Genomic DNA, 13,320 nt, shown 5'->3' on the forward strand with positions numbered 1-13,320 from the left:
ACCTTAAAGTAACTACAAATGAGCATGTAAAGCAAATATCCGTGTGGAGCATGCTCCTGATCCACGCAATGTTCTCACCTTTTTTTTCCCCCATTACCTGTTTGCATCTCGGCATATAAATTAAAGATGTTTTTCTCTCTCTTTTTTTCCTCGACAGGGTCGAGGGCTTAAATGACCATTTTTTAAGCGGACATCAAATGTAAACTAGCAATTTTTCATGATAGGTCAGTTCTGTGTCATATAAGAGGATCTGTGCTTTTTTCTTTCTTTCTTTTTTACAAAAAAAGGACATATGTATTCTAAGTGTAACGTATACATAGAATGTGCTGTAACTACTCCCACATTTATGAATTTTATCACTCTCCGTTTTGAAATCTTGTGAAATCTCTAGAACTGACCAGCTTCAGCATCCATGGACTTCCACGGCAGGTAGCAAAGCAACCGAACAACCCGAAGATGATGATGATGGCTCCGGTCCCAATGAGGACATATGGTGCATTGGTGCCCTTGTCTGAAGTCAGGAGGAGGTCAAACTCCAAATTAACCTTTCCCCATACTCCAACAGCCAACAAGATCACTCCTGTGAACTACAAGAAAAGTTAAAAACTCTCAGACATATTCAAGAAGTGTTTATGGTTTTGCCTGAGGGATTATGGCACTGTGTCTTGCCCATCCCCATTCTTAATACTACCCTTGCAAACCTTGTAATTACACTTCAGCTTCAAAACTCGGACAGTTTAGAGCATTAAATAAAAACAGGAAATCTGGGAGTTTCCAGTTCTAACTGCTGAGAGCAAATACAAGCCTTGACCTATTTAGAAGTCAAAATAAATAAAAGCCAAGTCAAGTCATTTTGGATAGCGCTTTTCACAAATACACATTGTTTAAAGTGGCTTTACAGAAGAACATGATGTTAATGTGTATTATATCTTAATATACTTCATATCTTATAGTCCCATTTAGCAGATTTGAACTGGATGATAATATAGTTTATATTTTGTGACATTAATTAATCATGCAGTTGAGATTAACTATATAGTACAGGGGTGGCGAACTCCAATCCTGGAGAGCCACAGTCCTGCAGCGCTCAGCTCCAACCCTAATAAAAACTCACCTGCCTGTAGCTTCCTAGTAACCCTTCAGACCTTGATTAGCTTGTTCAGGTGTGTTTGATTAGGGTTGAAGCAAAACTCTCCGACGTTCGCCACCCCTGATATAGTACATACGTAAAGTTAAACGTATGTATGTATGTATGTGGATAAAGATGGATATTTTATAGTAGTTGCAGAATGCAGTTATTAATTTGTGTTATGCTAGGATATTGATGACTTTGAAACCTGTACGTTTTTTTTTTTTCAATTTATAATAATTTGGTGCAGTGACAAGCCTATTTACTATTTGGTGATGTGTATTACTGCCAAGGGTAAATAAATGACAAGAGTTATAATTTCGATCATAAGCAACTGCAGCGCGACATTGATAATAGAAATACACTATCGATTATCAAGCGCTGTTTAAGCTGAATGTAATAAAATCAGAAGAATCATTCGCGCGTTTTGATGCGTGATTATATTTTGTCACTTAAGTTTTAATCAGGCTATTAGTCCTGTCGGGTAAGTACAATTCTCAAGCCATTTTTCAGTAAACTTGCATTAAGCCATTTAAAGTAGTTCGGAGGCTGGACAGCGAGCTGGTGTTCGACTGTATTCTGTAACCGCAATTCTCTCTGATGACGCGGTAACTACAGCGGGGGGGAAAAGTACTCTTGATGGACACTCACTGGGTCCGTCAGACTGGAGAAATGTTTGTGGTAATGTGACCAAAAATTCACTGGGTCCGTTAGACTGGAGACATTTTTGTGGTAATGCGACCAAAAATATTTAAGACCTACTGAATCTGAATTTAAGACATTTTAAGACTTTTTAAGGACCCGCGGCCACCCTGTTTAGGCCACGTTTGATGAACGGTTTATATCAGTTCCCTTATTGAATCTCTGTATATCAATATATTTGAACAGCGATCAAAACAGCTGTGACTATTCTTGGCAAAGTAACGTTACACAAGGCAGCGAAATTTCGTATTTCTTCGTCTTTAATACATTTAAACCTATATCCCAAAATTAAAGTTTAATTTCATACTTTTGGTATATAAATTTAAAATGCTGGGAAAATCTACAATTATTCGACGCATCCTTAAGCAAGCCGGTAACAATAAAAGGTAACGTTAATCGAGAGGATCTGTGTAAATCTTTTTGTAAGTATTTTTGCTAATCAGAAGATAAATAAACATCTAAATTATGTTTAGAAATGTATCTTATTTTTCATAAAGAAATCTTAAAAATCTGAACTAGGATTACACTAAGAGTTAGAACTGTTCGTTGACTGAGCCCATTGTTCAGAGTGAGTTAGCTGTGCTGATAGCCGGCTCAAGCTAACGGCACATCTGATGAAAACACAAACTCACCCAGAAAATCAGACTGTACGAGATCAGAAACGTCTTCAGACATGTTATCACGGGTTTGGTTTGAAGCCGTGCGGACGGAGGGGACATTTCTGCTTTTGTTTTCCCAGCGGATCTTGCTGGCGACGGGACTTTTCGATGGAGCGTGCTGGAGGAAAAGTTGCGGATTGGAGTGTGAGATGGTAAAGTTTGTTTGGGAACTGAACGGTGATGATGATGCTGTGGAGTCTTTCCCGACAGGAAGTCCTCATACCGAGATAAAGGACTGGGGATCTAGTCTGGGAAAGCTATGAATATAACATTAAAATAATCAAATAAATATCTATAAAACAATAATAAAAATGTACATAACATAAAATTTCATAAAATATACATAACAAAAAAAAATGTTGTTTTGTGGACTGCTGTTAATAATCTAAAACGCGTAACTTCCACAGGAGAAAAAAAAGTTTTTTTTTACAAAAAAATTAATTAGATTTATTAAATAAAAGTGAGCCTTTTTCAAATTAGCTTATCTAAAAGTGAAATCAATCATTCAAATCATCAAGACTTATAGAGTTTAACATTTTCCAACTGGTTAATGTTAGGCTTAGATTTAAAACATCTAGACTATATGCTTCAAAAGTCATATATATTAAAATCCTTCAAAGTGACAGTAAGATGTTAAGACCAAAATCTGAATCCTTGTTTTCTAAGAAAGTACAAACTTGATTATCTTCACGGTCAGGCAGGGTCCTGGACTTTATCTAGTTCACCACAAGATGGCGCCATAAGAAAAGACGTAAATGTGCCACGCCATGCGTAAGTAAATAAACCTTAAGTGTGCAAATAAATGCATTTTTTTATGAATTGGGCAGAAATTCGACTTCGTTGTTGAAACAACATTATGTTCTTTTATTACTCTTTAGGTAGATTTAGCTTCCCCTATGTTTTTCATTCCCTGTAGCAGTCTTCCAAATTAAGCAGATTTTTTCACACGCTGTGATTTGGTTATTAGCAGATCTTACACGTGGTTTATTTTAAGCTCATGGAAAAAACGGTATAGTAGATATATTACACAGAAAGTTAAAGACTAGAGTGGGAATATTTACTATCATAGTAGTGATGAAATTGTGATCGACCTCTGATAAATTATATTGACTTGGTTATTGGCAAGGATTTATATGGTGCAATTTAAATATGTAGGCTACACTGTTCAGTTAAAAACTATATTTATTTATTTATTTAGTTATTTATTACATATGTCCATACATGGTTTGAAAGGTTTGTGCAATATTATTAATGTTTTTTGTAAAGACCATTTTAAAACAGTCAATTGTTTTATTTAATTTGTCTCAGCCAGATGCATTTGGCTTGTGTTTTCAGCCCAAGCAAAGAATGAATGAAGCAATTTTCACCTTCTGGAGATCAGATGACTGAAGTGACTAACCATCACCCACCAGATGCTGAAGATTAAAGTGGTTTATCCTGGATCTGCATTAGGTAAACTGCCATGTTCTGTGTAAGAACATGTTGAAAGTCCATGGATGAGTGCTTCTGATGTGTAAACATAAGGCATCAGAATGGTGAGCTAATATCTGTTAGTGTTTAAATCTTTATACTGCAGTCTGCTTCTGTCCCCAAACACCTCCTATTGGGGGAATTGGAGCATGAGAGTGATGGCGAACCAGACTTCATGCTGCAGACAGTCAGAAAAGGGCAATACGTAAATGCCGGTGAATGTAGGTATGTTTATGTGTATGCAGTCACACATTAATGTTTAGATTTGCTCCACACATGCTTTATTGTGCTCAGAATAAAGCAAAACAATTCATCAGCTTTGGGAAGATGACGTTTTCTGTTTAGATTATTTAATCAAAATGTTACTGCAGTTTGTTAACATACTACAATGTTACTGTCAGGCTCAAAAAAAGATATTTCAGATGTGTCCTCAAAAGGCTGCATATTAGAATAAACATGTAACTGTGCAGAAATCGATAGTGAATCGTTTGTGTATTTCATTATTTTTGTCTGTATCAGGTAACATTATGTGAGGTCCTCTTTCACTCAGACTAAATTCAATTAACAGCCATTTAACCAACACTAATGGCTGTAACATTTGGGCATGGCTGAGTGAGAGAGCCTTGAGTATGTGCATGCTTGTGTATGAAAATGTTTGTGTATGCATGAATGGCTTAGGACGTTTAAAGATCCATAGCCACTTTGTAGAATCACTGACCTTAATGCCTCCTTTGACTCTCTGTTTCTTGCTCTCATGCTTTCTTGATTTCTCACACTCAGGCGTGCATTCACTGCAGAGGGTTTGTGGAAAGACGAGAGTCCTATTTTGTCCTGTTCTAGGACCATAACGTCAGGCCTTTGCTTTGTACTTCGCCTCAAGGGTCCACTGCTTTGCGACGTTTTGTGTGATGTCTTTCCTCATGAGATTTTATGTGTGACAGGGTGTGAGAAATTAATTTGCGTCCGTGATTGGGGTTTTCATGGTTAATTAAGTTCATTGAAAGTTAATTAAGAAAACAATGCTTTTCTAGCAATATATTTATCCTTTGAAGTGAGCAGCTGAGAAACTGCAGTAAACTGCAATGAGCTCTCTTCATTCTGAACTTGACACTCATCTATGGATGAAGTCTTAAAGTCTTGGCTGCAATTTTTTGGAATATTTGCACCATCATTGGCAACAAAAAATATTACTGTTAATGTGACACATTGACATTAGTGGGCTGGGGCATGTTGTCACAATAATGACTTACTACTAGACAGCCTACTATAGGCTTTTCAGCTTCATTCAACAAGGAAAACAGTTGTGAAGGCCAAAACATATGACAAAAAATACACTAGTAGTCAAAGTTTTAAAATGTTTTGGTAAGAAGTCTCTTATGCTCACCAAGGCTGCATTTATTTGATCAAGCAAATAATAATATTGTGAAATATTATTATAATTTAAAAGAACTGATCCTTCAGAAATAATACTAGTATATGCTGATTTGGTGCTCAAGAAAAAATTCTTAATATTAACAATGCTGAAGAACAGTTTTTGCTGCTTAATTTTTTTTTGTGGAAAGCGTGTTACACTACCATTTAAAACTTTTTTTAAAGCTTTTATTCTGCAGTGATGCATAAAATTGATCAACAGTAAAGACTTAACAAAAGATTGCTATTTCCAATAAATGCTGTTCTTTTGAACTTTCTCAAACAATCCTGAAAAAAAAAGATATCACAGTTTCCAGAAAAATATTAAACAGCACAACTTTTTTCAACATTGATGATGATAATAAAATGTTTCCTGAGCACCAAATCAGCATATTAGAATGATTTCTGAAGAATCATGTGACTGAAGTCTGGAGTAATGGCTGCTAAATTTTTTTTTGCTTTGTCATCACAGGAATAAATTACATTTTAAAATATATTAAAAAAGAAAATTGTAATAATATTTCACAATATTGCTCTTTTTACTGTATTTTTAATCAAATAAATGCAGCTTTAGGTGAGCCATTTAAAGAGGCTTCTTTAATCAAAATCTTAGTTATTCCATACTTTTGACCAGAAGTGTACATGGTAACACTGAACCATTGTTTGACCAGTAACTCATGTGCCAAATTTCCCCAACATAATACTTACGGAAAATGCATTTTGGTTCAAATGTATCTTTATTATATTTATCATATAGGTGATTCTAGCCTGAATATGCTGTTGTGGATTCATGGTGTTAAGTTTGTTTACTTTGTATATAGCAAAAAATATAAGTTTTGACAACAAAATGTATTACACTTTAAGGGGTTTTTGAACTAGCAACATACCTTTCTGTAAGTTCAAAACAGTTCGTGAGATATAATCCTTCTGACAACTTCTCAGTGGCTCCCATAATGAGAAGAATTGAAAAACCAACTCATGTAAATGCGTATTAAGAACGTTTCTTATGCTCCATGGTGCAGAACACACAACCAGCAAACTCTCCTCCCCCGTGACGCACACCTAGCCAATTACCCATGCAAGACACAGTGGCAATTTGCAGTTCTTTTAACCATGTGCACTTGAGCCAGTAATTATCATAACTTATATTATCACACTGGGCCATCAACACCTGCTAAAATTGTGTGTATATTTAAAACGACATTAAAATCGATGGTATGGGAAAGACAAATGGATTGTTGAAATATTTTTAATAATATGCCCTGTGGACTGTGAACTGTATTTAAGTGGTAGAAGACTTGTTTTTACATAAGTTGATGGCTTGATTGCGCTCGCGGATGTCAAGTCTGCCGCGCGCGCAAGAGAAGCGCACAGTCTGCCGAGAGCGCGCGAGTCAGTTCGCGTGCAGAGGAGAAAATCCCAAAGACCTTTTATCATAACGTTAGTGTTTGTGGCTGATTATCAGTGAAAAGGAACCGAACAACTCTCCAGGCGTAAAACACGCTCGAATTGTTCACAATCTGAGGGCATAAGAAGCCCGGATCCCGCGTGTTCGCGTACTCACATCTGTTTGTCTCTATCGCAGGGACTGTCGTTGTGAAGTGTGCGGGGAAAATGGATCTGTAAAGACGCGATCTTTGCCTGTCAGTTGATGTAAGTGTGGACGGAGGGGCTCCTGCAGGAGATGACAGCTCCGATGGCTTCAGGACTGTGGTTTGTTGCGCTCACCGTGGCGAGTAAGCATGGAGCTCTTTTCCCCATTGATGTGTGTTACTTTCAATGATCGATTGCTTTATCATTAAAACTTAGGATCGTAACTTCTGTTAGTTTAATACATTTAAGTCTTAAATGTGCTTAATTAATTATCTTTTTAGTTAAAAAGTTAGTGAATGTGTGTTTTACGTCTGGTCACAATAGCGACAGTCAGAATTTATCGATCACATTGCGCAGTTGTTAAATAAGACAATTGAAAACGATAAATTAGCACAATTATGGGGAAAATACAAATAAATGTCTAAATAAAAATACAATTAAATGATTGTTTATTTAATTGAATCAACATACATTGTTATAGTGTAAATCAATCAGTTATTTAACACTGACTGGTCACAAATGTGACCAATGAAAGGAGCTCTTTCATTGATGTGTGTTACTTTCAATGATCGATTGCTTTATCATTAAAACTTAGGATCTTAACTTCTGTTAGTTTAATACATTTAAGTCTTAAATGTGCTTAATTATTTATTTTTTTAGTTAAAAAGTTAGTGAATGTGTGTTTTACGTCTGGTCACAATAGCGACAGTCAAAATTTATCGATCACAAATTGCGCAGTTGTTAAATAAGACAATTGAAAACGATAAATTAGCACAATTACGGGGAAAATACAAATAAATGTCTAAATAAAAATACAATTAAATGATTGTTTATTTAATTGAATCAACATACATTGTTATAGTGTAAATCAATCAGTTATTTAACACTGACTGGTCACAAATGTGACCAATGAAATCTTTGTATATTATGAGTATGACTTGAGCTAGATCAATTTGATTGAATTTATAATAATTTATTTAATTAATAGCTCTTTCTATATAATATATGTACTTAATATGGTGGTTGCAACTGTATTATCAGAGGTAGTGCTTGCTTTTGTGAAGCTTTGATACAGAAATACATTTTCAGGAGGGAAAACAAGCATTAAATAGCTCTTTGTGACATTATTTACTCTAGACATGTAAAAGATGCACATGAAATCAATACAACCTGTGCTTTTATTTATAGTTGAAAACTCATTGCTCTCATCTCTCTTTAGACCTGTAACCAGTGGCATTAAGGGGTTAAATTGGGTCAGTCCACATTATGGCAAGTTCTCTGTGCCCCATAGCTCAGTTCACTCACAGATCTGTTTCCAACTGTGAAGCATCACTTCAGTGCTCACACAGCAGAGAGCCTTTTGTGAGTGCATCATGTTTCATTGAGTATGAAGGATGACTTTATTACTTAAAATCATCGATCAGTCGCGCACTGAACATGAATTAGCTGTTAGATAATTTACAATGAATAGGTATATAGAATAGACCAGGGTTCCTCAAATCTTGCCCTGGAGGGCCAATGCGCTGCAGAGTTTAGCTCCAACCCTGATCAAACTCACCTACCTGGGATTTTCTAATGATCCTGAAGACATTGATTAGCATGCTCAGGCTTGCTTGATTAGGGTTAGAGCTCAACTCTGCAGGAAAGTGGATCTCGTGGGCCAGATTTGAGGATCCCTGGAATAGACCCTTCATCAAGGTTGCATGGTCACGTGTTTTCTTGATCTCTGTGTAGTAGTGAAGGGAAACTTAAGCAATTCAGTATCAGAGTGTCTTTTTCAGTCCATTTTAGGGCATGCATGGTGATAACGTGTGTGTATATCTGTGTGTGTTTTGGTTCTTGAGGCATGCTTATGCTAACTCTGTCATAACTCTGATTAGATCTTTTGCTCAGTGAGTCAGAGCTGCAGAGAGGGTCTCTTAAACACATTCATGAACATGTCCGCACACACATATACAGAATAAACCTAGACTTCAGAAGTTCTTGTTGCTTTGAAGGACAGCTTTTTTTAAGTCTTGTTTGTGCACAAAATTCGATTTAAAATATTTTGTTATTAAATACCTGAATTGAGTCGTTTGATTGCTTCCATGTATTATCAAACCATGCATTTGCACATAGTGTGGTGCAAACATATATTATGGCTGGCTGAAGTAAAAAAAAAAAAATTTTTTTTTGTGGTGTTTAAGAGAGCTCTATTAATTACTTTTTATTACACCTTGCATTCTAACTAAAAGTCAAGTAAGCCCTTGTATAAGCTATGGATAAGTACTGGGCTCTATTTCTAACTGTTGTGATTGCCATTAGCAGTATTGATCCCTGTATCACTGCTTCCATTAATGATTTTTATTGCTGAAGTATTTCCACTCATTAAGCAGTGAGTCAGTTACACAGAGGTAACCAAGGTCATAACATGAGCAATCAGATATGTAAACTACATTTTACATTTTTAATTTAGCTGACAATTTTATCCAAAACAACTTACAAATGAGGAATACAACAAGCAATTCATCATAAAGATGCAAAAAACATGAGAAGTGTAATACAGCATTTCTGACATTATTAAAAAATAAATAAATTACAAGAACAGTTCAAAAGTTTGGGGTCGGCATGATTTTAAAATGCTTTTGAAAGAAGTTTCTTAAGCTCACCAAAGCTGCATTCTTTTGATTAAAAACAATAAAAATTGTGAAATATTATCACAACTTAAAATAATTTTATATTTTAAAATGTAATTTATTCCTGTGGTGGCAAAGCTGAATTTTCAACAGCCATTACTTCAATCTACTTTGTCATATGATCCTTCAGAAATCATTATAATAAGCTGATTTGGTGCTCAATAAGCATTTCTTCTTCTTATTATTATCAATGTGAAAACTGTGATACATTTTTTCAACATTCTTTGTAAAGTAAAAAAGAAGAAAAAACAGCATTTATTTTAATTTAATTTAATGCATTCTTGATGAATAAGTATATTATATTTTTTATAAATGTAGTGTAGTTTTAAAGTATTAACACATTAAAACCTCAAAAAGGCTTGAAAAAACATGCTCTGCCCAATAAATAGAAGTTATACCTGAACCAGGTTTTGTATAATTTGGACATAATCCCAATATGTTGAAAAGAATAAGTGAACAAGCCATCTGCTCAATGTGTAATTATGGGGTATCAGTCTCTGTAGGAATTGCGAAACATGTTCTTGGATTCCAGAAAAAGTGTGATATACTTATACCCCCACACAGTCTCAGATTCTTAAACTAATGCAAACTGAAATGGTGTAGCATGAAGTGGATTTGACTCTCTCACACACTGAAATGCGGCACTAGGGTAACTGTTGGGCCATAGCTAGTGAATATGTGTATATGTATATATATGTAAGTTGTTGGATTCAGTGGAGCTTAGCTGCAGAAGGAGTAGCTTTTAATAATTTAGTTGGTGGATATTTATGCTATACTCAAAGACTGATACACTGGTTAAGCACCGCCCTGTCAAAAAGAAGAGCGTAACTGTATTTAACTTGGGAAGTGTTTATGTGTGTATGTGTGTTAGTGCTAATATTGAATACTGTGTTATAATTTGTATCCCTAGTAAAGTATTCTGAGAGTTAGACTAGGTCTGTGTGTGTTTGTCTGTGTTGGTGTGTATCTGCTGCTGCTGTCTGTGTGATGAGGCATGTTTTATTTTAGTGCAGCTGAATTATTCACAGAGTTAAAGTGCACCGGGGTGGAAAAGCTCAGTGCATGCAACTGTGAGCGTGTGTGTGTGTTGTTGTGTATAATCTGGTGTGTGTTTCTTTCCAAGCCCCTGTCCTGCCTTGGTTGTTTAGGAGAGTGTGTGTTTTTGTGAAGAGCCCTGAAGCAGGACATGGGGCTTGTCTGATTAAGTCGGGGGTTTAGTAACACTTTTTTCATAGGGTATTCCACAGATATTAGTCACCACTCTAGACAGCATCCTCCATACTAAATAGTCATTTTAAACAAAACAGTGTGTTTATGCTGAAGATGTTATAATCTCGATTCTTGAACCATTGTTTTACTGAGTTTTTTCTTTTTATAATTATTATATTGGGTAACTTAGCCTAACGAATGCAGTCATCACTATAGTGGAGTCTCAGTTGGAAACAATTGCTCTAAGAAAGGAAGTACAATGATTGACAGTTCAGTTGTGCCTCAAAAGCACAAAGATAGTTAGATATATTACAGAGTTTGGAGAAACATTTGACATTACAGTGCAAAGGTTTTTTATACGTAAACTTTTAGATAGGAATTTGACCTTTTACTGTTATGTTTAAAAAAAAAAAAAAAAGTCTTGATTTTTCAAGACTAATAGACTGATCAAATACACTGGTGTTGAGAACAGTTTTCATTCTTTCATAATTATAGAAGCCACCTAAAAAATATAATAATAATTTAAAAAAGTTTAAAATCTCACATTGGGAGATACTGTATAAAGTTGTAATTGTGAGTTATAAAGTCACATTGTGAGACACAACTGGGAGAAGTCCAAACTGGTAGTGACAATCCCAAGAAATATATCACACTTGTGAGATAAATAGTTGCAGTGACTTTTTTATTTTTTACTCTGAAGCAGAAAATACGGAAGCCCGTTTCTGCCATGGTATAAAAAAGTTTATTGTGAATTTTATTTCACACTTAATTTTTCCAGCAATTCTGAGTTTATATTGGATTTTTGTTTCTTGGGATTCTGAAAAGAAAGTCAGAATTCAGAGATGTAAAATCAAAATTCTTGCTTTCTCATAATTCTGAGTTTACATATTGCAATTCTGAATTTTTTTCTCTGAATTCTGAGTTTACTTCTAGTAATTCCTTTTTTTTCTGTCACGGAATGAAAAATAATAAAAAAGATAATTGTGACTTTTAATCTCACAAAACAGAATTGCAGATTTATTTTATTTGTGAAGAAAAAGAAAAGTCCAAAATCTGAGATTAAAAAGCCGCCTTTTTTTTCTGTGGCGGAAAGACACTTTCATAAGAAACAGACTTCCATACAGAATTGCTCATAAATCAAGAACTAAAAAGGCTAAATAGGTCATATATATTTTTATATAACAGTTATGTTATACAGTAGTTATAGTTCCCTTTCATGGGAACTTCGAACTGCGTCCTCTAGGGGTCGCCTCGTCGTGACCCGTGTCCGAAGCATACATTGAAAAAACACCAACTCGTTAATATGCAAGTAAACAAACCAACAAAAAAAACCCCCACTTCCTTCAAAACACTTTTTTTGTAATAATAAAATATCTTCCAGTAATCTGATTTTTAAGATGTTCCAATATGTTGCCCATAATGCGTAACCTGAAACAACTGGGAATGAAAACTAACATGATTACTGCTGTGCTTGTAGTGTTCATTTATGGTCATATCATTTTGCTCACTAAACCCTCATTATGATAATTACTGTCAGACTCTGCTTTCATATATGCTGTAATATGAGAACTTGTGATAAAGAGAATGTGTGCTGATGGGGCAGTGATGGGCTGAACCGCTGACTCATGTTTGGCATTAAAGAATGATCGTCCCCATGGGGTCTTAATGAGAGATGTGGCATAGGGCTTCTGTGACCCTCCGCATGCTGTCCGTGAATCATGAGGATTGTTGCTTCGGTGCATCTTATTTACAGATGAATGGGTCTCATTATGTAACTATCTGGATTCATAATAATGGATGTGTTAGTTTTGAAGGGATAATGAAATTTGACCTTTATGAGAGATATTTACCACAGGTAGCATCAACGTGCATAGAGACATTCCTTATTTTGCAGAAATATTCAGAGCAGGGCTGTCAGTTAAATAAATTAGTCAATTATATAATTAGTGGATTAATTCATTTGATATATCACTATTTGCTGAGAAAAGTCAGGTCATAAAACATTGAATGGACATGAAAATGTAGCTTTAGAAGTTAATAAAGTGTTTATTTATAAGTGCACATACACAGTCTGACGCCTCTGCTATTTTGAATAATAACCTCCAAAAATGTGTTCTCAAAAATGGTTGTGTATGAAAACTTTCACTCTCAGCTTTGGGAAAATCTTGGAGAGTTTCAGATTGATTCTGCTTGGTTTGCTCACATGGCTCCCAAAGTGGCTTATCACGGCATTCATTAATTTGTCACATGTTTCAGCTGTACTTGTTGAGCTGTTAAAGGGGTCATATGATGCAATTTCAAGTTTTCCTTTCTCTTTGGAGTGTTACAAGCTGATTGTGCATAGATAAGATCCCTGAAGTTGCAAAGACTAAAGTCTCAAAACCAAAGAGATATTCTTTATCAAAGTTAAGACTCTGCCACGCCCCCCTAAAACGGCTCGTTCTAACACGCCCCCACATATCTACCACACTAT

General features: G+C 35.3%; 2 protein-coding genes across 2 annotated transcripts in view; one reads left to right on the plus strand and one right to left on the minus strand.

Annotated features, from left to right (window-relative positions):
* Window positions 1–2,719, minus strand: part of LOC107740175 (tetraspanin-7-like) — a 14,545-nt gene extending 11,826 nt beyond the window's left edge. Inside the window, exons 1-2 of the mRNA XM_016552522.1 lie at window positions 2,464–2,719; window positions 399–587 (exon numbers count right to left, since the gene is read on the minus strand). Coding sequence (XP_016408008.1) covers window positions 399–587; window positions 2,464–2,550 — 276 coding nt within the window. The 5' untranslated portion in view covers window positions 2,551–2,719. The remainder of the gene's footprint in view (window positions 1–398; window positions 588–2,463) is intronic.
* A 1,383-nt stretch (window positions 2,720–4,102) lies between these two features.
* The window catches only part of LOC107740176 (neuronal acetylcholine receptor subunit beta-2-like), a 12,841-nt gene continuing 3,623 nt past the window's right edge, over window positions 4,103–13,320 (plus strand). Inside the window, exon 1 of the mRNA XM_016552523.1 lies at window positions 4,103–4,185. Within this exon, the coding sequence (XP_016408009.1) occupies window positions 4,170–4,185 (16 nt within the window). The 5' untranslated portion in view covers window positions 4,103–4,169. The remainder of the gene's footprint in view (window positions 4,186–13,320) is intronic.

This window comes from Sinocyclocheilus rhinocerous, unplaced genomic scaffold (assembly GCF_001515625.1).
Source record: "Sinocyclocheilus rhinocerous isolate Xijiao unplaced genomic scaffold, SAMN03320098_v1.1 scaffold584, whole genome shotgun sequence".
Taxonomy (NCBI): Eukaryota; Metazoa; Chordata; class Actinopteri; order Cypriniformes; family Cyprinidae; genus Sinocyclocheilus; species Sinocyclocheilus rhinocerous.